This window comes from Phascolarctos cinereus, unplaced genomic scaffold (assembly GCF_003287225.1).
Source record: "Phascolarctos cinereus isolate Bilbo 61053 unplaced genomic scaffold, phaCin_HiC Scaffold_2;HRSCAF=192, whole genome shotgun sequence".
NCBI classification, from domain to species: domain Eukaryota; kingdom Metazoa; phylum Chordata; class Mammalia; order Diprotodontia; family Phascolarctidae; genus Phascolarctos; species Phascolarctos cinereus.
Genome location: NW_027555625.1, coordinates 351,161,366 through 351,184,294, shown reverse-complemented (window position 1 = coordinate 351,184,294; position 22,929 = coordinate 351,161,366). Strand labels below are relative to the sequence as shown.

The following is a 22,929-nucleotide window of genomic DNA, read 5'->3' as shown; positions in this document are numbered from 1 at the left end:
GGGTGAAGCCGATGTACTGGAGACATTGTCTGCAAATCTGAAGATTCAAATATGCCAGCTAGCATTCCTACTTTTTCAAAAAGTATGAGTTCAATTTAATATCTCATAGATTACTACTAGGTTTCCGGTTTGCTAATATGGCTAATCATGGTTTCCTAAACCAGTAAGAACCTCTAGAGATACAGTGGAGAGAAATGAGGAGATAAAGTGGCAACAGGCACTAGACTTGGAGTTAAGAGGCATCAAATCCTAACTTGCATGTAGCCTTCTCAGTCTCAGTTTCCTCATCTGCATAATGAAGGGCTTGGCCCTCATGACCTTTAGGGTCCCTTGCAATTCTACCAGTTTGAACCCATGATCTAATTCCTTTGCATGTCTATCTTGTAAACTTTTTTTGGTTATTGCTACTCATAATAGAGTTTTCAGTATCTTACAGCAGTTCACTTATGACTTGCTCCATTTCCTCGTCTGACTATTAATATGATAATTTCTTGTTTTTGTTGGTTTCTTTATTTTATATTTTTGCAGATATTCATCCATTTCCTTTGATGACAGGGTTAGAATCCCAGAAGATCTTGACAGATTAGAGCACTGGACTAAGAGGCAGGAAAATTAAAAACAAAACAAAAAAAACCCAACAACCACAGTGTGACTTCAGCTAATGAATGCAGAAATGAAGGCACAAGTTTCTAGGGAGAAAGTGACAGCTCACATCTGGAGTGCTTTATTTAGTGTTCTATTCCGGGCATCCTAGTTTAAGAGGCTACTGATAAGAGCAAACAGGATGGTGAAAGGCCTTGAGTCCACATCATAAGAAAATAAGTTAAAACCAATGGGAAGGGCCTGTATCCCAAAAGAGATAAAAAACAGAAAGGACCTAAATGTACAAAATATTTATGGTAGCTCTTTTCTGATGGTAAAGAATTAAAAACTGGGTGATGCCCATCAATTGGGGAATGGCTGAGCAAACTGTGGTATGTGATTATGATGGAATCCTATTGTACTATAAGAAATCAGCAGTATGCTCAGAAAAACCTGGAAAGACTTGTATGGGCTGATGCAAAGTGAAATATACTGGGTACAAAATAACATCATTATTGTTAGATGATCAGCTGTGAATGACTTCGCTATTCTCAGCAACACAATGATCCAAGACAACTCTGAAGGACTTAGGATGAAAAATGTTATCTATCCCTAGAGCTGACGGGGTCTGAATACATACTGAAGCATACTTTTTTTTACTTTCTTTATTTTTCTTGAGGTTTTTTTTTTGGCCTATGTTTTCTTTCACAACATGACTATTATGGATATGTTTTGCATGACTACACATGTATAACCTATACTGAATTGCTTGCCTTCTCAATGGGGGAGAGGGGGTGGAGAAGGAGGAAGGGAGAGAATTTGGAACTCAAAGTTTTAAAAATAAATGTTAAAAATTGTTTTTACACATAACTGGGGGAAAATAAAATATTAAATAAATTAAAAAAAAAACACAACCCAAAACCCCCAAAACCTATGGGGAGGTTTAGCCTGGAGAAGAGCTGACTCAGAGGGATATCAGAGTTCTCTTCAAGTGTCTGAAAGGCTGTCAAGTGGAAGAGGGATTAGACTTGTTCTGTTTGGTCCCAGAGGCTGAACCAGGAACAACGGAGGTTTGGTGTCAAGAACACCAACAATTAGAGCTTTTCCAAAATGAAGTCTGCTCTCTCAGGAGTGGAGTGATCCCCTGCAGTGAAGGTCTTTAAGCAAAAGGCTGGCACTGGGGATGTAATAGAAGGGATTCCTTTCAGATACAGCCTGGACTAGATGACTGCTGAGGTCTCTTTCAACTCTAAAATTCTGTGATTCTGGGAATTCTCAGTTTTGTAAGCATTTAAATGTTGCAAACTGCTTTACATATATTATCTCCCTTGATTCTGACAACCCTGTAAGAAAGGCATTATTATTATCCCCATTTTATGGACAAGAAAAGTGAGACTCAAAGAGCTTAAGCAACCCAACCAGGGTCACCCAGATGGCATCAGAGGGAAGAGTAAAATCCAGATTTCTCCTGCCTCTAAGTCCCATGCTCCTACCACTCATACTACCTACCTCTCTAGATCAGAATTCAGATTTCTCATCTTTGCTTGGAAAGAATCACAATTCCCCCTTCCCCCTTTTACTCTATCTTTATATGTAACTGCTAAAATAATTCTATACACCTACCTTTTGCCCAGCACTGCACCGTCCTCGCATATCCAAGGCTGTATCTCCTTTTATCATTACTACTCTATAGTTGTAATTCCTCCTTTTGTCAGAAGCTGATACGTTTTCATCTGTATCAGACCGAATTTCAACATATTCAATATCTGATATAGTAAGAAAAGAGTTTGAGAGAAAAAAAAATGTTTTTCTTGAACAGAATATTAAGCAGTATGGGCATTATCTAAAATAACAGCAGCTCCCTAGACCTCTAGGATCAAATGTAAGCACCTCTATTTAGTTGTTAAGGCCATTCACTCCCTTGCCCTAGCCTAACTTTCTAGCTTCACTGAACATTATTCCCTTCCTGCACTGTGATACACCAAATTTGCCTTCTCTGTTCCACGCATGTGATATGCCACCATTTCTTGTCTCAGTGCCTTTGAACAGGCTGCCCTCATGCCCTCCTCACCCCCACTGCATAGAACCCCTCTCCTCCTTCAAGATACAGCTCAGGCAACATCTTCTACATGAAGCCTTTCTGCTTTCACAAAATATATTGTGTTTATTTTCTTTATGTCCATACATAGTTAAAGATGTACTTGTCTTCCCCCTTAGAACGTAAGCACCTTGTGTGAAAGTACTGCTCCATGCTTTGTATTTATATCTTCAGAGGCTAGCCTTTGCCTGGCACAGAGTAGGCACTTGGTTGATTGAAAAAATTCCTGATTACTTTAGACAGGTTAGATGACAGATGATGTACTTAGTTTTAAGTAGCATTATTAAAGTGGCACTCTACGTCAAGTTCAAAATCAAACATTTTTAGGCTTCTCTTAAAATATGGAGTTGAATCTTTTTAAAACTGACTGCCAAAGTCAGGAAGTAGTAGTCACATAATGCCAAAAGTAAGGTCAGGGAATGGGGCGCCCTTTTTGCCCTTTCTAAGTTCCACTATCAATTTCCTCATGATGGTTTTCTCCTTATCTGAGTTAAGCTTATCCACATCTACATTCTTCAAAAGAAAGCAAGCCCAAACTCTTTTTTTCCTATTACAGCTCAGGCTAATTGTTATTTGCTTCATAGCCAAATTATGTAAAGTATGACCAGGTTGTGAACAGAAAATTCTGCCTTATCTTCTTGGTAGAGGATCATAAGATAAGAAGTCTTATGAATTCTCAGAAAGTCAGTGGGAAAGTCAGAAGTAATAGTGGAAAGGGAATGATAAAGAAGAGGCAACAGGAGAGAAGTAGCAATGAAAGAACAGAGCTAGCCCAAAGCCATGGAAAATGAAGAGCCTCCAAAATGGTTCATCTTAAATGTTATAATATAGATATGACTTTTCACTTTAGCTGGGGTGTCAATAATGCTAGAAATGGCACAGGAATGTGGGGAAGACAAGAGGAAGTTTGGATGACATTCAGGGAATGGTTAGAGTTAAGCTGTTAATTGTGGAATAAGACTCCTGATAAAGAGCATTAATTGAATAAATATTAATCACCTTGGCCTCGGTAGGTACTTCGCCAGAGATCACGAATAATTTTATTGATCTCTTCCATTTTCATGCTATGAAACTTCATTATTGCACTGAGAAAAAAAAAATAATTTGCCAGTAAAAAAAATTAGTATCATTAAACCCTCATTATAAAACAGCAACATCAATTTTCTTTCATTTATTTATTTATTTAATTTCATTTCATTCATATTACAAGTCTTCCCTCATTTCTCTCCAAGAAATCTTAAACTGGTCAGCTTTGTTCCAGGGACCAGTGAATCAACTAAGAAATTAATTTTATTAAATTGCTTCTTTGGTGTATATTACAAACATTTTACAAAGTATATTTATTCCTTTCAAAAGTTTTTAGCTAAGGAGCAGCTAGGTGGTGCAGTGGATAGAGCACCGGCCCTGAAGTCAGGAGGACCCGAGTTCAAATCCAGCCTCAGACCAAATACTTGACACTTACTAGCTGTGTGACCCTGGGCAAGTCACTTAACCCCAACTGCCCCTCCTCCCCAAAAAGACAAAAGTTTTTACCTAAGTTATGGGAGGTAAAGAGAAAGGTCTCTGGTAAACTTCTCCCACTTACCACTGGTGTAAAGTACAATAATTGCTTGTTGAACTTTGTTGTCTTTTCTAGGGTTGGAACCAGGTCAGAGGGAACTAAGATATAGGTAACTCTAATTCACAGGTCAAGTCTTTGAGTTATCAGTCTCTATTACCATACAATGAAACTAAGCTAAGAAGGACAGAAATCATACCATAGTTCATCTTGTATTTAAGAGTCTCAGGACAACAGCTCTCATAACTTCTCCAAACTAGAGTCTAGGCTCTTGGGACCCCTGCAGGGATCTCTGCCTTACTTTCACCAGTAGGTGAGGGATCTATAATTTTCAAATCATTAACACGGAGAAGACCACCACTTAACATAAAGCAGATCACCTGCCTATTCTGCTAACTCAGCAAAGGGAACAATTACTAAAAAGAGTAAAGTGTTATGATACCATCAGGATTTCACATGCTTTGTGCTTCTGTTGAAGCACAAAGGAGAAATTTCCTTAAGGGCAGAAGAAGCTGACTGACATGCAATGGCACAGGTCAGGCTTCCGGAGATTGTTCCTGGAGTCCCCAGCTCTGCTGCCTTCCCCCCCTTTACTTAGATAAAACCTACATAGCTCCAGTTTTTGGTTTTTTGGTTTTTATCCCTAACGTTCTGGTCTGGGTCTTCTAAATTTTTTGTCACTTGGACAACCTGGTCCAGCTGAGAAGCTGTGACGCAGAAGAGATGATACTGTTTAGAGGATTAATGTGTTTCAGATGCCAAAAAGTAAACCTCAAACATCTGTATATTTAATCCCAAATTCCACATGCTATTCAGTTGTGATAAATATTCCCCACTTGTGTTAAGGCACATCTTTTCAATTTTATTTGGTAACTGATAGGCTTTCAATTCAAAAGAAAGGAAAAGATAACTACAAAACTGAAAGTGATGTGACTGGCTGCAATGAACCTTTGCAACTACATGTCACCTTTCAACAAAAGATCCTCAGGTTTCTTTGGATAACTTAAGAATCTTATAAATATTACATACTATCGTGCCCCAAAGGCAGACAATACTCTCAGCGTAAAATGTAGACCAAGGATGTGAGGCGGACCTTACTTCCACAGCAGGTTTCTTATCTGATTGTACAAAAATGAAACTTAACTTTATGCTACTTACTTCGGCAAAATCATTTCATGATCTTTTGATTCACCAGCAAAAGAAACAAGAAATGACTCAACATAAAATACATTTTAAATATTATCAGATGAAGGATTATAATGCAAATTATAAAAAGAACTGGAAAAAAAAACAGCAAATGACTAAAAGCCACACTCAGCTTGTTGATGAGGATGCCATCTGTTGCCTTATCATCACCCACGTTTTCTTTACTTTTTATACCTATTCATAAGATCTAAGCATCCACTCATTACATTCCAACTCTCAAACTTCTAAGTATTTCTTACTTGTGGGGAGAAAAGTTTTTTTGGGGGGGGACAATCATGAAAAGGGACTTCCTATGCCTTTTATACCGTGAATCTAATATTTTAAAATACAAATTAATTCATTCAAACTTTAAAAAAAAATCTACTTCAACTAACATTGAAACTCAATTTATACGTGGTAGAAATAAAATCCTTCTGTTCCCCTCTCATTCTTACCATGGATATGAAATGTTACAGACTTCAACATTAGAATAGGGATGGGGGAAGAAGGGAAAGGCACTGATTTTTTGCACTTGAAGCTGCTTGGAGATGGGAGATTATTTAATAATCAGAAAAGTTCCAAAGAGAATCTCAGTGAGGCCTGGTATGACTTAAATACTTGAAAAAATGTTTTGAAGTCTTAAAGAAAAACCTACAATCCAGAACAATATTGTAATAGCAGAAATAAACTGGCTATACAACTCAACCACTTTATTTACTGAGTAAATAAGTAAATACTGAGTAAATAATAAGGCTGGAATTGAAGATGAGGGGGAAAACAGGTGAATAAGGCATATTCACTTCCTGGGGGATTTTACAGAGTCTAACAGGAATGAGAAGATGCACCCACAGATACCTATAATACAAGGCAGAAGGCGAATGCTATGACTGCTTAGAAGACGGAAAGATCACACTAAAGCTAAGGGATAGCAGGGAGAGGAGGTTTCCTAACTAACGTGTTAAAGCATATTCATCAGAGAGTGGCATGCAGGATCAGCTAGAAGGCAGAGCGACTACTGAGGTCACTGGTATACGCTGGGGAAAGGCTAACAATAAAATAACAGCAACAGTTGCCATTTATATAGCACTTGATGGTCACAGAGTGTTTTACATTATCTCACTTGACTTTCAACAATTCAATGAAGAAGGTAATGCAAATATTATCATCCCTATTTTGGAGATGAGGAAACTGGTGAAGTGACTTAATGCACTCCTAGAGCTATGAAATCAGAGCCAGCATCCAAAGCTGCATCTTCTGATCCCAAACATGCTGCTGTTTCATATTGTATGATAATCAACTGTGAAAGATTTAGCTCTTCTCAGCAATACAATGATCCAAAGATCTTAGGATGAAAAATGCTATCTACCTGTAGGGAACGAAATGATGAAGTCTAAATGCAGACTGAAGCATACTTTTAAAACTTTATTATTCTTGTCTTTTTTGGTCTCCGTTGTCTGTTGCAACATGGCTGTTTTACATGACTGCACATATACAATCTATATCAAATTGCTTGCCTTCTGAAGGGGAGGGAGGGCGAGAATTTGGAACTTAATTTTTAAAAATGAATATTAAAAATCTTTTGTTTACATGTAATTGAGAAAAAAAAATAAACAACATAAAAAAGTATATGGCTGTTTCCATCACATCATGCTACCTCTTAGGATGGTGGGCATGGTCATAGGGAATGGTGAGATGGTGGGAATCATCTCAAGCAAAGAGGGACCAGATCTTCCTGCAGAGACCAAGGCTTTTCACATTTCCACAATATAATACTTTCCTAAGTCTTTAAATGTGTGCTAAATTCAAGGCACTGTGACAGTACTGTAAGTCTTCTTCCTTTTCTAATTCCTAGGCAAGCTATGCTTGTTTGAAACAAGAAGTCCAGGCTATATTGGTTGGCTCCCTGAAATATTTATATATTTCATTGACAATACAAAAATAACTTTAACAAGCAGATATGGAAAAAAATGTGAAAAGAAATTTATTTCACTCAGTGAGTTAGCCAGTCAACAGACACTTATTAATTGCTTACTATGTGCTAGGTACTGTCCTAATTGCTGGGAATATAAAGACAGATATAAGTAAGTCCCGTCCTCAAAAGGTCCACATTCTAATAGAAAACGTATGTAAAAGAATACATTTGGAGTAGATGGAAAGTAATCTAAAAGAAAAAGGCATTAGCAAATGTAGGGACAGGCCACCTAAAGAAGGCTGGATTTGAGCTAAGTCTTGATGGAAGTCAGGAAAAGCAGGAAGTGTAACCTTGGAGAGAAAAGCATTCTAGACTGAGGAAAGCCAGTGAAAGGGAATGGAGAGAGGAGATGAAGTGTCCTCTCCAGGGAACTAGTAAGTAGGACAATGTCAATGGATCACAGAGTACCTGCAAGGAGTAAAATATAAGAATGGAAAGGTGGGAAGAGACCAGGTTGTGAAGAGCTTTAAATGTCAAAGACAAGAGTTTATATGTAATCCTTCAGGTAATAGGGGACAACTGAAGTTTATGTAACAGGGGAGTAATATGGTCAGACCGATGCTTTTTAAAAAAAAATCACTTTCACAGCTGAATGAATGATAGATTAGAGAGGGGGGTCATTTGAAGCTGAGAAACCAGTTAGAAGGCTAACAGTCCAGGTGTGAAGTGATGAAGGCTCATACCAGAGTTGTTGCTGGTTGAGTGGGGAGAAAGGCCTATATACAGAGTGGTCGTAAAGATAGAAACAACAAGATTTGGTAAAGGATTAGACATCTATGGGATGAGTGAGAACAAAGAGGTGAGAATGACACTAAGCTAACAAGGTAGGGCATCTGGGAGGATGCAGGGTATCCTTGATATCTAACAGGACAAGCTGGAAAAAGAAAGAGTTTGGAGACAAAGATAAGGTGTTTTGTTTTGAACAGGCCGATCTGAGATATCTGTAGGATATCCAGTGCCAAAAGTCAGTTGGTGGTGAGCAACTGGACTCAGGAAAGAGACCTGAACTGGATATGTAAATCTAGGAATCATCCATATAGAAAAGATAATTGAATCCATGCAAGCGAATGAAAGCACCAAGTGAGATAGTATAGAGAAAAAAGAGAGCACAGGACAGAGCACTTGTGAACATCCACACTTAGTGGGTATAACATAGATGAAAAATTAATAAAGGAGATTGAGGAGGACAGGCAGAAAGAGAAGCAAGTGAGAAACATTAGGAAAATCCAGAGAGGAGAGAGTACCCAAGACAAGAAAGTGATCAATAATGTCAAATCCCGCAAAGAGGTCAAGAAAGGTCAAGACTAAGAAAAGGCTATTAGATTTGGTGATTAAGAAATCATTGGTGATTTTGGAGAGAGCAGTTTCAGTTAATGATGTCTAGGCATCATTCATTTATTCACAAACATGTATGAAATACCCACCCTGTGCAAAGTACAGTGCTAGAGACTGGGGAGACAAATTAGGTAAGAAATTCATGAAGTTTACAGTAAGAGGACCGTACATAAACACAAACAGTTGTGATAAACAACATTACATGATTAGTGCACTAGAGAACTGCAAAATAAAGCACTATGCAAGGTCAAAGAGTAAAGGTCATTCTTAAAGGGTTGTTGCTTGTCCTGTATCTGGTATATGTAGGGCCCTTCCTATCTTGTCCTACAAAAACTCATGAGACAGAAGAGAAAATTTGTTCTTTGCTTAGTAATATACTCCAAATTCAGGCTGAATATTGACTGATACATTATAGCCCCCAAAGGCTAGGGGAGGAATGGAAACAACACGATGGATTTTCCTTATGTGCACATTTAGACTTAAGATTCTCTGACCACTGGAGATACTTAGTCTCAGTGAGTTTTCTGATGATTACTAATAACAGACACTAATCAGCTTTTCTTAAAAATGCAAAGCTAATTTCCTGCGTTACCTTAAATAAACACACAAATGCAATGCTACGCTGAATTCAAGCTTAATTTTAAGAGGGAAAAGAAAGTTAACTGGGGCCATGTTTTCTTGAGGAGAAAAAAGCTGCATTTAGTGTTTGCAAGAAAACTTGTATAAAAAGGCGCTGCTGAGTTCCCTTCAACCCAGTCTAGCAATCAGTCACCGAGTTCTTACAATGGACATGGCATGGCAAGGCTTATAAGTATGAATCTCTGTCATCAGCCTAAAACGAAGGATAAAGATAAGTGTACAAACAACTGTAATACAATGCAGAATAGAGTCAAGTGGAACAAGCAGGGTACAAAACAAGGTAATGGGTTCAGAAAGGGGAGTGGGATCACATCTAGACAGGGTGGATGAGTCAAGCCTTCATGAAGGAAGTGGCATTTGAAATAGACCTTGAAGAATGGGTAGGATTTCAAGAGGAGATGATGAGGGGGTGGAAGAGGCGGGGAAGGAGGATAGAAAGGAATGAACATTTTTGGAAGAGGAAACAGCATTGTGGAAAGGTATAGAAGGCAAAGAACTGCATAAATGAATGGTAGTTTGATCTGAATGTAGAAGAGTAAGGTAAAACAGGTGGGACTAATTGTAGAGGGACCCTGGAATGGGAGTAAGTAATTTGAACTTTATCCTTTTGGTCAACTGGGACTCACTGAAGTTTTCTGAGCAGAACATTGACCTTCACCCTTTTTCCAATGTTAAAAACCTTAGTATTATCTTTAATTCTTTCCTCATCTCACTTCTTTTATCCAATCATTTACCAGGCCCTATCATATCTATCTGAGGCCTCTCACCTCAACCATCTGAGGAGCCTCCTAAGAGGTCTCACTATCTTCAATCTCCTTCCCTTTCCAATCCATCCAACAGATTCCTGCCATGCCTCATTCTTACTCATTCCACATCACAAACCAGTTGCCAAGTCTTGTCATTACTATTTCCACAACACACCATGTGTCTATCCTTTTCTCTGCACTCACATAAACAACACCTCTTTCAGGTCAGACCCTTATCACCTCTCACCTTGGACTACTGAAAAACAGTGTCCTCATCAGTCTCCTTACTTTGAGTCCTCCTTCACACCAATCCATCTCCCACACACTTGCCAAAGTGATTTTCCAAAATCACAGGTCTGATCTGAGCCCTCCTTTACTAAAACTCTAGTGGCTCCCTAGTACCTCTAGGAACAAATATACATGCCTCTGTTTATTTTTTTAAAGCCCTTTACAACCTACACCCAAACATACCTTTCCAGTCTTTTTAGATATCATTCCCCTTCACATACTCTATGATCCAACCAAACTGACCTTCTTACTGTTTCTCATACACAACACTCCATCTCCTGCCTCTCTGCCCAGGAAAAACAAGAATCAAGATACAGATGGTGAAATATGAACTGAGTTAAATGCCTGGAACTGCAAAACAGGACTAGCCTCTGTGAGGAAGAAGCTAGTCAGGAAAAGCTTTGCAGCACCAAGACTCATTCTCTTTCTTCTTTTAAGCTATTAAGTTTCATCTTCACTAGGCATCAATGAACAACATCTTTTCCTTAGAGTTCCTCCTTCACTGATGAACCTAACATCTCTCCAGTTTTTTTCCTCTTGCTCTTCCAACATTGTCTTAGGGATATCCTAACATTTAGAGGTTTAAAAACATGTGTCAACATAGTGTAGGTAACAGGATTATAGAACTAGATCCAGAAGGGTCCTTCATGGCTACTCAGTCCAATAAATGTTTGAGGTAAAGAAGCGGAGCCCCAGAGAGGTTTTGTTAATTTCCTAAGGTCATCGAGATAATTCATGTCAGAGAGAAGCTGTGAAGCCAGGTCCTCTGGCTCCAAATCGCTGCTCTTTCTAATAATGTACTGCCTCTCCAATACATTTTGAACTAAATAGTTCTACATCTTAAAATGTCGATCAGGGAAGCTAGGTGGTACAGTGGATAGAGGACTGGCCCTGGAGTCAGAAGGACTTGAGTTCAAATCCAACCTCCGATACATAAAACTTACTAGCTGTGTGACTCTGGGCATGTCACTTAACCCCAACTGCCTCTCCAAAAAAAAAAAAAGTTGATCAATCAACTTTTAAAAGATTATTTTATAAGTCGGATCCCATTATAACAAAAATTCTTATGCTAAGAGCCCTTTTATTTCAAACCACAGTCAAGACAACAAACTATTAAAATAAAACACCTGGTCAGTCCCTTTGCAGTTTCTAAGACTAGATACGACTCATATAAAATATCTGGGCACTTATCCACAACCTTTCTATGACAGTGGTTCTGTAACTCCAAAGGCCCATCCACATGCAACCATCTCATGACTTCATGTGCCCTGTAGAGTCTGAGCAACACTACTTTGTGGTTTTTCTCCCATGTCTATTCCCTGTTTATGTATTTGAAATCCTCAAGTACAGAAAACCTATCAGTACAATTCTTTGAGCTGAGACCCTATTGATAAAGTTCTCACTTTATGTACATTTGCATTATGCAAATTCAGCTTTACATACAGAATTCTGAAAGAAATCCATATTCCAAAAAAACACCTGTTAACTTTACTGAACCAAACGGTGTGTTTTTTCTCTCCACTCCTGCCCCTCAGCTAGGCCCTCTAAGGCTTGCTCCCCTCCCCCCACCAAAACCCTCCAACTGAAAGCAGAACAGCTGCCAGGAATGGCTGCTGACAGCCAGGGGCCTTGGCCTGAGATGTCCAGTGCCACATGTCCCACTGTGTGTTGCCCATCCTCTTCTGTCTATGTCCATTTCCAACCCATTCCTCTTGGTTCCCAGAGAACCTCTCACGTGGCTGGCCCTGGCCCTGTGTGTTTCTCTTGCTCTAGCTTCTGGGTCTTCAGCCCCCACGTGTCCTTGAACTACATCTCTCCCGCTCCCTCCACGAGTACTCAGGACCCTTCCTATATCCTTTCCTCCCTCCCTTCCCCACATCTGAAGGCAAATGCGTATTAAAGTAAAAGTCTCTTTACTTAGAGATGTGTGGAATAATCCACTTATGTAAAGCAAGAACTGACTGCAGTTCATGCACAGGTAAAGATGTAACTCTCTAGAGAATTAATAAAAAGAACAGAATAACTGGAGACTGTGTATTCTCTGAAGTAAATGGGAATCAGGTCTATAAGATGACACTTACTGGTCCAATGCCTTGTAATAAATGTCGAGGTCCTTGTTCACAAGTTCTGTTGTTCTCATCACAATCATCATTTCTCTGTACTTTTCCTCAGCATCAGAAAACTGAGGTTCCCGCAGTTCTCTCTTAAAATGAAGAATTTCTTCCTCGTAGCCTTTTTGTCGTCCTAATGCTAAACTGTGATTTCTTTTCAGTGTTTCTATTTTTTCTTCTAATGTCTGATATTCACTGTAAAGGAAGGAAAAAATTAAAACTGCATGGAAGACTACTGTGTGATTCACAATAGCCTCAAGTGAAAAACCTGCTAACAGTTCAATTTGATAAGTCTTTCGTAAGCATCTCCTCTGTAAAAAGCACTACACTAGTGCTAGGGATGTGCAAACAAGAACAAAACAGTCTCTGATCTACAGGAACACACAGTTCACTGAGAGTATCTGATACGGAGACACATAACTAGGGGACAAAGAAAGCTGAAGAGGAAGAAAGCCTTAATACAGGAGATCAGAGAAGGCTTCATGAAGAAGGGGGCCCCTGTATTAACTTTTAAAAGAAAGACAAGGATTCCAATGGGTGGACACGAGGAAGGACTGAATCTTAGACATGAGGGGTAGCTTGTGGTACTGTCTGGAAACAGGAGAGAGAGTGTCAGTTTTGGTCAACAGCTGCTAGTCCAGTTTCACAGAGTCACAGAATGTCAAGTGATGGGAGGGACCTCCAAGAATATCTGGTCTAGCCCATACTCTCTGTGGTACAACATGTCTGATGCAGTGGGGTGTCCTTTCTATCTGCTGTAGCTATTATGTATACACCTTGGGGGGACAGGACCTACCATATCCTCAGGAAATCCATGTTATTTTTGGATAGCATTAGTTGGTAGGAATTTTTTTCTTACCTCAAGCCTAAATTTGCCTCTTTGCAATAGCTAGCCATTGCCCCTATTTCTGCCCCTGGGGCCAAGAAGAACAAGTTTATTCTTTCTTCCATGTGGTAGCCCTTCAAATACTTAAAGCTATTATACAACACCCCCCCCCTTCTTCTCCAAGTCTTTTCTTCTCCAAGATAAACATCTCCAGTTCCTTCAAATGATCTTTGTATAGACTGAATTCAATGTCCTTGACCATACTGACTGCTTCCTCTGGACATATTTCAGCTTACCAAAACCTTTCCTAAAATGTGGCCCCTGGAATGGAACAAGGTGCAGACGTGATATTACCAAGGGTAAGATCCACCAAAGGAGAATCAAAGGGTTAAACAGGAGTCAATGATCAGAGAAGGAATATTAAAGATCAGGGCCAGGAAGGTAGCATTTGTGGGCAATGGAGATCTAAGGTATAACTATCTCTATTGATGGCTGTGGTGCAATGAAGATTAAAGTCATAGGAATTGAGGAGAATGACGACTTGGGTGACCAGACTAAGATCACACATTTAGAGCTGGAAGAGACTTTAGAAGTCATTTAGTTCAACCCTCTCATTTTACAGGGAAGGAAACTGAGGCCCAATGAGGTTAAAGGACTTGCCCAATATCACACAGCTAGTAAGCAGAAGAATCAGAATGTGAACCCAGGTTCCCTGACCCCAAAATCAGCTGTACCAACCTCTCTCCCTCCCTTTGGGAAAATGTAAATCACTTCCAATCACTCCAAGGCACCCTCTGAAGCAAAAATCTACATTTTAAAAAAACACCAATGTTTTTACAGTGATTGCTACGAATCATGGAATAAATACCACAATCTTCAAAAAATCAAAATTTCAGGTAAGCCAAGGGTCAATGGAAAGATGTAGAGTAGTCACTCCCCAAATGATAAATGGTCAAAGGATGAGCAGGCAGCTTTTCAATGAAGAAATCAAAATTATATATAGTCACATGAAAAAATGCTCTAAATCATTATTAATAAGAGAAATGAAAATTAAAACAACTTTGAGATATCATCTTATACCTATGAGATTGGCTAAAATGGGAGATGGAGGGGATGCAGAAAAATTAGGACACTAATTCACTGTTGGTGGAACTGTGAACTGATCTAATCATTCTGGAGAGCAATCTGGAATTGTGCCCAAAGAGTTACGAAATTGTGCATACCGTTTGACCCTGCAATGCGACTATTAGGTCTGTTTCCCAAGGTGATTAGGGAAAAAAGGAAAAGAACTCATATGTTCTAAAATATTTATAGCAGCTCCTTTAGTGCTGGCAAAGAACTGAAAACTGAGTGGATACCCACCATTTGGGGAATGGCTAAACAAGTTGTGGTATATGATTGTGATGGAATACTACTGTACTATAAGAAATGACGAACTGGTTGATTTTAAAAAACTTTCAGAATGATATGAGCAGAACCAAGAGAATGTTGTATACAGTAATAGCAATATTGTTCTAAGAACTGTGAATGAATAAGTCATATTGAGTATTATAAATACTCAAATCAACTACAAAGGACCTATGCAGTAAGATGTTATCCACCACTAGGGAAAGAACTGGCAAACAGAAGTATATATTGTATGGTACCTATGTCTAACAGTGGCCTTCTCTAGTGTGAGGACGGGAAGGAGGGAGGAAAAAAACTGCACAGCAGAGAACAAAAGAAAACTCAGAAGGAAGCAAAGAAACAATGTGTAGTATTTACTATGCAGTTTTTCAAAAAAAGTAAACAGTGTGAAATGGAGATTTATGGAGACATATTGAATCCTCTTTTTGTACTGTGCTATGTACATGGATTTTTTTTCTTTCATATTTAAGTTCAAAATGAATAAAATTTTTAAAAAAGAAAGATAGAGAGTAGATACAAATAAGTTACAGCATTACTATCAACAACTTATCAGCAAGAAGTGGCATAAAATATATCATTCAAGATGTGTATGACAGGAAAAGAACGGGGATTAGTTATGTAACAAAGGTAAAGAATAAGAGATACATACATAACTTTACATAATCCTCACAACCCATTTTTATAGATGTGGGAACTGAGGCTGAGAATCACTTACTATAAGCTAATAAATGACAATCTCTCTCTTAGTTTCCTCTATCTCTAAAATGGGGATAAGAGCACTTACCCCACAAGGTCACTTGTGAGATAATATGTATTTTACTTACACACATATACACCCATGTGTATATAAAGCACTTTGCAAAACAATAAGTGACATATCATGTTAACTATTAAGTGATACACAGCTAGTGACTAAGGTAAGTCTTGAATTTAGGTACTCCTAACTTTTATCTACTAAGCCATGGAAATCAATGAGACAAAAACTACATTTGAGTATTTTGCTCTTAAGTTACATAAAGGGAATGAAATCTGTAAATAATTCTACTAAGATGGATCTGAGAATTTGTCAATGTGGTATAATCTACCCTGGCTTTCCGTCCTGTATTATTCATGTCAATATTTTTCAATAAGTTCTCTTGGAACCTATCCAAAATACTGGTGGTGTTCCTCTAGTTCTTTTAACATTTTGTGGCTACTAATGTAGCCCATAGGCTGTCTATCTCTTGCATCTAAAGGTGTGATCCTTAACAAATGTCTTTTTTATTGAATGGAATATTTTAGCTCTTAAAATTAATATGCTTTTTAAAATCCTATTTTATTTAGATTTTTCTTTAAAATATACTTTAAATCTAGTTTACTAATTTGTTGAGAATTTATTCCTCCACCCATTTGAAGTTCTTCTTTGTCTGTTTGCAGGGATCTTTTCAATTTGCAGCTCTCACCAATAAACTGAGTTCCTTCATGGTTTTTTCTCTGCTTCTATTCTTAAGCAAGAGGCTGGGGAGCCAACTCCTTGGCTTGTGCCGATTCTTTGATCTTCCTACAAATTTCTCCCATAGTTTTTGTTTTTTAAAACAATGCATACTTTTCTATCAACTCAAGAATTCTTTACAGTTACGTCTACTTAAAATGCATCAGAAGTTTAGTCTACGGGCTTTGAATTCTTTTTCACTAATCATTATTAAAGAAATTAAAGAATAAACTTTTAAAAGCTCCTACTTTTTCAGCTGTAAAACCTGCATTTGTCCCATCTCCTTTAAGTGTTGCTTTCTTTCTTCTTCAACCTCTTTCAGTTCCTCATTTCTCTTCCTCAGAGTAAGGTTATCTTGTAGCCACCTTTCCTGCACCTAAAGAGACAGACAGTAAGTCAGAGTCTATACTGGCCCACTGACATAGGGCATGTCTAAGGGGGAAATACTATTTTCCCCTTTATTTAAAACCATATTGCACACAATAATAGACTATCAAATGGAACACAAGTGACAGCGGGTGGGATTTAGAGTCAGAGGACCTTGGTCCCAGCCCTGTCACCTAATGTGACCCCAAATGAGTCTCTGTGCCTCAGTTTCTTCATTTATAAAATGAGAGGGCTATATTTAATGACTTCTAATGTTCTTTCCAGTTCTGGGATCCTATGAAACTAAAGCTGACAATACCCCAATGAAAGGGAATCTATGGTCTTTGACTTACTTTAATCTGACTACTCAACAAATACGCATTTGCTGAACACATGGCAGTGAAAACACTAAACAGGTTTTTACAAGTCCTTAGTGGCGATACTCTAAAGAGCCACAAGATGGCAACACCACGCTATAGGATCAGAGGCCCTCCCAACATTTGACAACGCTATATTGCAATGATCACCAACCTCTCCTGGATTCTTTCTCTTCTCTGGGTTATCACGAAATCGCTCTCTCCTGGGTGTCTTTCTACCTATCTGACCACTTTTTAAAGTCTCTTTTGCTAGATCTTCACTAAAGTCGCAAGCACTAATGATAGGTGTCTGTCAAGGGTCTGTTCTGAGCCCTATTCTCCTCTATCACTTCATGATCTCATCAGCTCCCATGGATTTAATTTTTACTTCTATGCAGATGAATCCTAAATCTGCATACCCAGCCTCAGTCTCTCTCCTGAGTTTCAGCTTCACATTAGCAATTGTTTTTTGGATATTTCAAAAAAGACACTATACAGACATCTAAAACTCAACATATCCAAACAAGACTTCAATCTTTCCCCACAAATGTGCCCTCTCCCAAACTTCCCTACTTCTGCGGGAGACGCCGCTGAATTCAGCTTCCCAGGTTTGTCATCTCCGTGCTGTACCTGACTCCTCATTCTCCCTCACCCTATGTATCCTATCAATCATTAAATACAGTGCTCTTTCCATTTTACTCTCTCGCTCCTCAATGAAACTGTTTTTTGTCTCTGGGTGCTGGGGGATTGGGAGGGAGGGCAGGAAGAGAGAAACAAATTAAAAAATCAGTTCCTGTCTAATAGCATGAGAAAATGTACGCAAATATAATTACTGCCTTGTCTTCTAGTTAAATGCCACGTAAATGATGTTTCCTGTTTCTGTATGCTGAATGAATGTATGTATTTTTTCCATTTCTTTTCCTATATGTTTTATATTACATATATTTATTGAACAGATTTTCTGTTCCTTATTCTTAGTTTTCAAAAGGTCAACGAGTAAAGTATTTTATATTTCCCCTAAAATAAAGGTTTCACCCATGTAAAAACTGGCAGGAAGAAACAGGGACCAATCCTCAACACAAATTCTAAGACTCTCTTTGAGAAACAACACCCAAATTTAATGTGTTCCTCTAGCTTTATGGGAAATCTTCCTATGATTCCATGCTATCATGAAGCAAACATTTTTATCTGAAGTTAATGTTAATATTTAGTCTTACACAAGATAAAGTTTGGCCATTCTCCCTGCCAAGGCCAATTCCTCCACTTGTGTCCTTGAACTCATCTTCCTTCTAGGACCTTGTCTCAATCATTTCCTTTCTCATCTCTAATCTCTCCTTATTCTACCCTGCCGTCTACAAAAATGCCCAGGTTGTCACCTTAAGCTATCACCCTGTATAACTTTTCCCTTTCCTAGCCAAACTTCCAAAGGATTTTTTATACTTGCAACTTCCATGTCAGCCTCTCATAATCTGGCTTCCTACACTACTATGCTACTAAAATTGCTCTCTCCCAAGTTATTTATGATATTTTAACTGCTAATATGATGGCTTTTCTCAGTCTTCATTCTACTTGATCTCTTTGTAGTTTCCACAGTCAAGCATCCTTCCCTCTTTGGTTCTGTGACTGCTTCCTCTTGGTTCTCTCCCTTTGCTAGATCATCTACTATCTTCAACCCACCAAGGTGATCGAGCAACAAAGTTATGTTTGGGGACTGTTCGCTATTTACACTTACACTCTTGGTGATCTCAACAGCTCTTAAGGGTTCAGTTATCATCTCAACAGAGATGACTCCCCAAAGAGCTAAACCTAATCGCTATTCTAAACTTCATCTTGTCTTTACCAACTGGCCATCTCTACTTGGATATCCCCTAAGCTAAGTGGAACAGCAGATATCACTTAACTGTTGCCCATATCCTCAATTGTAAAATTGGGATAATAACAACACCTACCCCACTGGGCTGTTGTGAAAATCAAATGAGATAACATTTGTAAACTGCTTAGCTAATAATATTATGATGATGATAGCTGTTATTATTATCAGCATCATCAGAATTTCAAACTTAACATAACCAGAATGGAATTCCCTTAACCCTATCACCATTCCAAACATACCTACTTTTGCTGAGGTATTAGGTACCACTATTGACTCACATATACAAAAATATTTATAGCAGCTCTTATTGTGGTGGCAAAGAACTGGAAATTGAGGGTATGCCCATTAACTGGGGAATGGCTGAACAAGTTGTGGTATATGAATGTAATGGAATACTATTGTGCTGTAAGAAATGATAAGCAGGCAGACTTAGGAAAAACCTGAAAGACTTATATGAACTGATACAGAGTGAAACATGTAGAACCAGGAGAACATTGTACACAGTAACAGCCACATTGAGCAATGACTGACTTTGATAGACTTGGCTCTTCTCAACAATGCAAGGGTCTAAGACAACTCTGAAAGACTCACTATGGAAAACGCTATCCACATCCAGAGAAAGAACTCTGGAGTCTGAATGCAGATGCAAGCATACTATTTGCTCTCTTTTCCCTTTGTTGTTTTGTTTTATTGTTTCATTCTCGTGGTTCCTCCCATTGGTTCTAATTGTTCTTTATACCATGACTAATGTGAAAATATGCTTAATATGAATGTATAAGTAGAGCCCATATCAGATTGCACACCATCTTGAGAGGGGGAGGAAAAGGAGGTGGAGGAAATTTAAAACTCAACATCTTATGGAAGTAAATGGTGAAAACTAAAAATAAATAAATAATTTTAAAAAAATATAAGGTACCTATATCTTTCTAGTTACCAGTTAACTATGCAACCTCAGAGTCATTTTTTCTTTTCCCCTCTCTTTTGCTTCCCATATCCAATCAGCTGCTAGATTTTATCTACTTTATCTCCATAACACCTCTCACATTTATTTCCTCTCCATTTACATGATCACTCTCCTAGTTCAAACTCCCATCATCTTTCACTTGGACTTTTATAACAGCCTCTTACTAGGTCTCCTTAAAAATCTTCCCTCTCTCCATATCAACCGTCTCCATGTCAAACCTGTGCTCAAAAACCTTAAGGGACTCTCTGCTGCCTTTAAATACACACATATATGTGTATATGTACATATGTATACATATACATAAGGAGAGAGAATTGAGTAGCTTGGCATCTAAGGCCCTCCACAACCTGGCTTCTATGTCCATTCCCAGACTTAGTTTATATTATTCCTCTTTGTATACTACCTGTTCTAGGAAAAAGCCTACTAGCTTTTCCCCTAAATTGACATTTCATCTTTTATTTCTGCACCTTTGCAAGACTGTCCTCCACACCTGAAATGCCCTTTTCATCTCTGCCTATTAGAATGATAAGATTCCTTCAAGGTTTTTAGTTCAGGTGTCTTTCTTTTTGGATCAATCAATCATTTATTAACCATCTTTCTGCCAGGCACTGTTTTTCACAAAAACTAAAAAGATCCCTACTCTCGTGAGGACAGAAGTTTAGTGACTCATCCAGGGTCCCCTAGCTACTGCTTGAAACCGGATTTAAACTCAAGTCTTCCTGCCTCTAGACATTTTCTAAGGTCTCTTCCAGTTTCAAGATTTGATGGTTCTAGCTATTGTCCACTTGTACCAATATTCTACCCAATTTTATATGATTTAGCAACCAACTTGTAAAAGATCAATGATTTGTAAATCTCATTGAATTTCCTATTTAGGTAAGCAATTTCTTCAAAAGTGGCAAATATTTTTATACCTTTCATTGAAAGCTATAATAATTAAGCATTCTGTTATGCAGTTGACTTGATTCATATAAGATACTTTTTTGAGCATTTAAAAATTACAGCAAGGATCCTCTGTAAATGTGACATTTCATTCATATTCACAGAAATTCCTGGGCTTACAGCCAAGGGAGGTGTAGACAAGCTAACTGGGACAGCTTTCATAGACATATTGACTTGTAGAAGCATTTCCAAAAGAAAGGATAATTTTATCAAACTAATTAGCCACATCAAGCATTAAAACATGATAAAACAAATTCAGGGTAGAAACAGCAGGAATGAGAAACTAATGGGTGTGCATAGAAACTAGTTTTATTTAAAGAATACTAGCTCTGGAAACACTGGAGTTGGGCTCAAGTCCTGGCTCTGACACTATCTGTGAGGTCTTAGGAAGTCATACAACTTCCCCTGGTCCCAGTTTCCTCATCTGTAAGATGAGGGGGTTGGACTAGATGGCTTCCAGAATCCCTTCCCTTTCTAGATCCATGATCTTCAGAGATCAATTTTTTTTGTTTTGTTTTTGTTTTTGTTTTTTTTTGGTTAGGCAATGAGGTTAAGTGACTTGCCCAGGGTGACACAGCTAGTAATTGTTACGTGTCTGAGGCTGGATTTGAACTCAGGTCCTCCTGACTCCAGGGCCAGTGCTCTATCCACTGCGCCACCTAGCTGCCCCGATCAATCTTTTGTTCCTGTGGAAAATATTAACTATAAATAAATATCAACAGAAAAATGATTTGACATAAAAAAGTATTTACTTTACAGCAACTTTTAAGAACGTATTTATTGTAGAGAGCTAGTTGAAACCTTCCCATCATTTAAATCACATGGCACAAGCCTTGCCATTAAGCCATGAACAACAAAGAACACCTACCTTTTGCATATCTATGTCTTGTCTCACTGTTCCCATTTCCTTACTTATCTTGTCTTTTTGTTTTTCACATTCATTTAGCTGACTTATTACTTTATTGAGTTCAGCTTCTTTTTGCTACAAAAAAAGATAAATTTGTAACTATATGGAAAATTTTCATAAGCTTAATCAAATTAATTCCTTTTAGGCTTTAAATTACCATTTTGTAGCTGTCCTTTCCATCTTGAATATAGTTCTCAATGTCTTTCATATAACTAGAGATGTTTTTAACCTTCTCTTTGATATCATTTAACTGTGGAAACACATTAATTCATTAGTTTAATCCATTTCTGAGCATTATACACAGACATGTGCAAAGTGTAAAAAAAAATTTTTCCTCACGAAATGCTTAACACCATGTGTGGGCACACAGAGTATTGAACTGTAGCCAAGCTAGGACTAGAAGCTAGGTTTCAACTTGCTGCGTTGGTCTGTACTGTTATGTCCCAACTCCCCAACCCCTAACTTCATAAAATGGAAGACTTCAACAAGTGACTTAAAGCCCTGTCAACTCTAGCATTTCATACTTCAATAAACTGCAAAATCTAATACGATGGGTCTATGAGATAATGATTAACCTTGCCATTATAACTCTGATCAACTTACATGAAAATATTTTTTCAATGTAAACATCAATTTTTCTTTGCTTTTGGGGACAATGCAGCTCAAAATCATAAATCATCATTTTTAATAAGATTTTATGAACAAATTCATATCCTAACTTGATGTTATCTTTGTCAACCATCTCTCTCCATTTCTAATTAAGTCAGATATTTGCTCACTAGACACTTTATAGGCTCTTTTGAATATAAGTCCCTTTAGGCTACCAGCAAACTGGGTGGATTCCCCTGTGACAAACTTTTGGGAGAACACAGACAAGAATCATATAGGATAGGCAGGCAAGATGGGTTGTCCTCTGCATCAATGGAGGGAACTGAATCAATAAGATCAGAGATCCATTACAGGATATGTATAAACAAGACCATTTTGTGATACACTGAAAGATCCATTATTTTAACAGTATGGCTACTCCTAATCACTTTGTGATGAGTCTAGCCTTCCCTAATCTTTTTACCCAGGCTGATCCTTAAACAACACACTTCTGACTTGTTTCCAGGCCTATGTTCAAAGTTTCTCCAGCTTAGTGAGTTAGATCCAAAAGAAACTGTGTTTTGCTGCAAAAGTCTTTTAAGAATCCAGGGCCACAAGAGTAGGACTTAAAGAATGGAAGACTCCAAGACAAAAAACAATCTAAACATAACTATTAGAATCACAGAATGTTAAGTATCAAAAGCATTTCAAAGAT

At 38.1% G+C, this 22,929-nt stretch overlaps 1 protein-coding gene across 3 annotated transcripts in view; it reads right to left on the bottom strand.

The window, feature by feature from the left end:
* RAD50 (RAD50 double strand break repair protein) overlaps positions 1-22,929 on the bottom strand; it is a 69,521-nt gene that overhangs the window by 7,551 nt on the left and 39,041 nt on the right. For all 3 annotated transcript variants that reach the window (XM_020991134.1, XM_020991136.1, XM_020991137.2), the window contains exons 19-24: positions 21,784-21,876; positions 21,588-21,701; positions 16,467-16,594; positions 12,485-12,709; positions 3,680-3,765; positions 2,206-2,348 (exon numbers count right to left, since the gene is read on the bottom strand). In XM_020991134.1, coding sequence (XP_020846793.1) covers positions 2,206-2,348; positions 3,680-3,765; positions 12,485-12,709; positions 16,467-16,594; positions 21,588-21,701; positions 21,784-21,876 — 789 coding nt within the window. The remainder of the gene's footprint in view (positions 1-2,205; positions 2,349-3,679; positions 3,766-12,484; positions 12,710-16,466; positions 16,595-21,587; positions 21,702-21,783; positions 21,877-22,929) is intronic.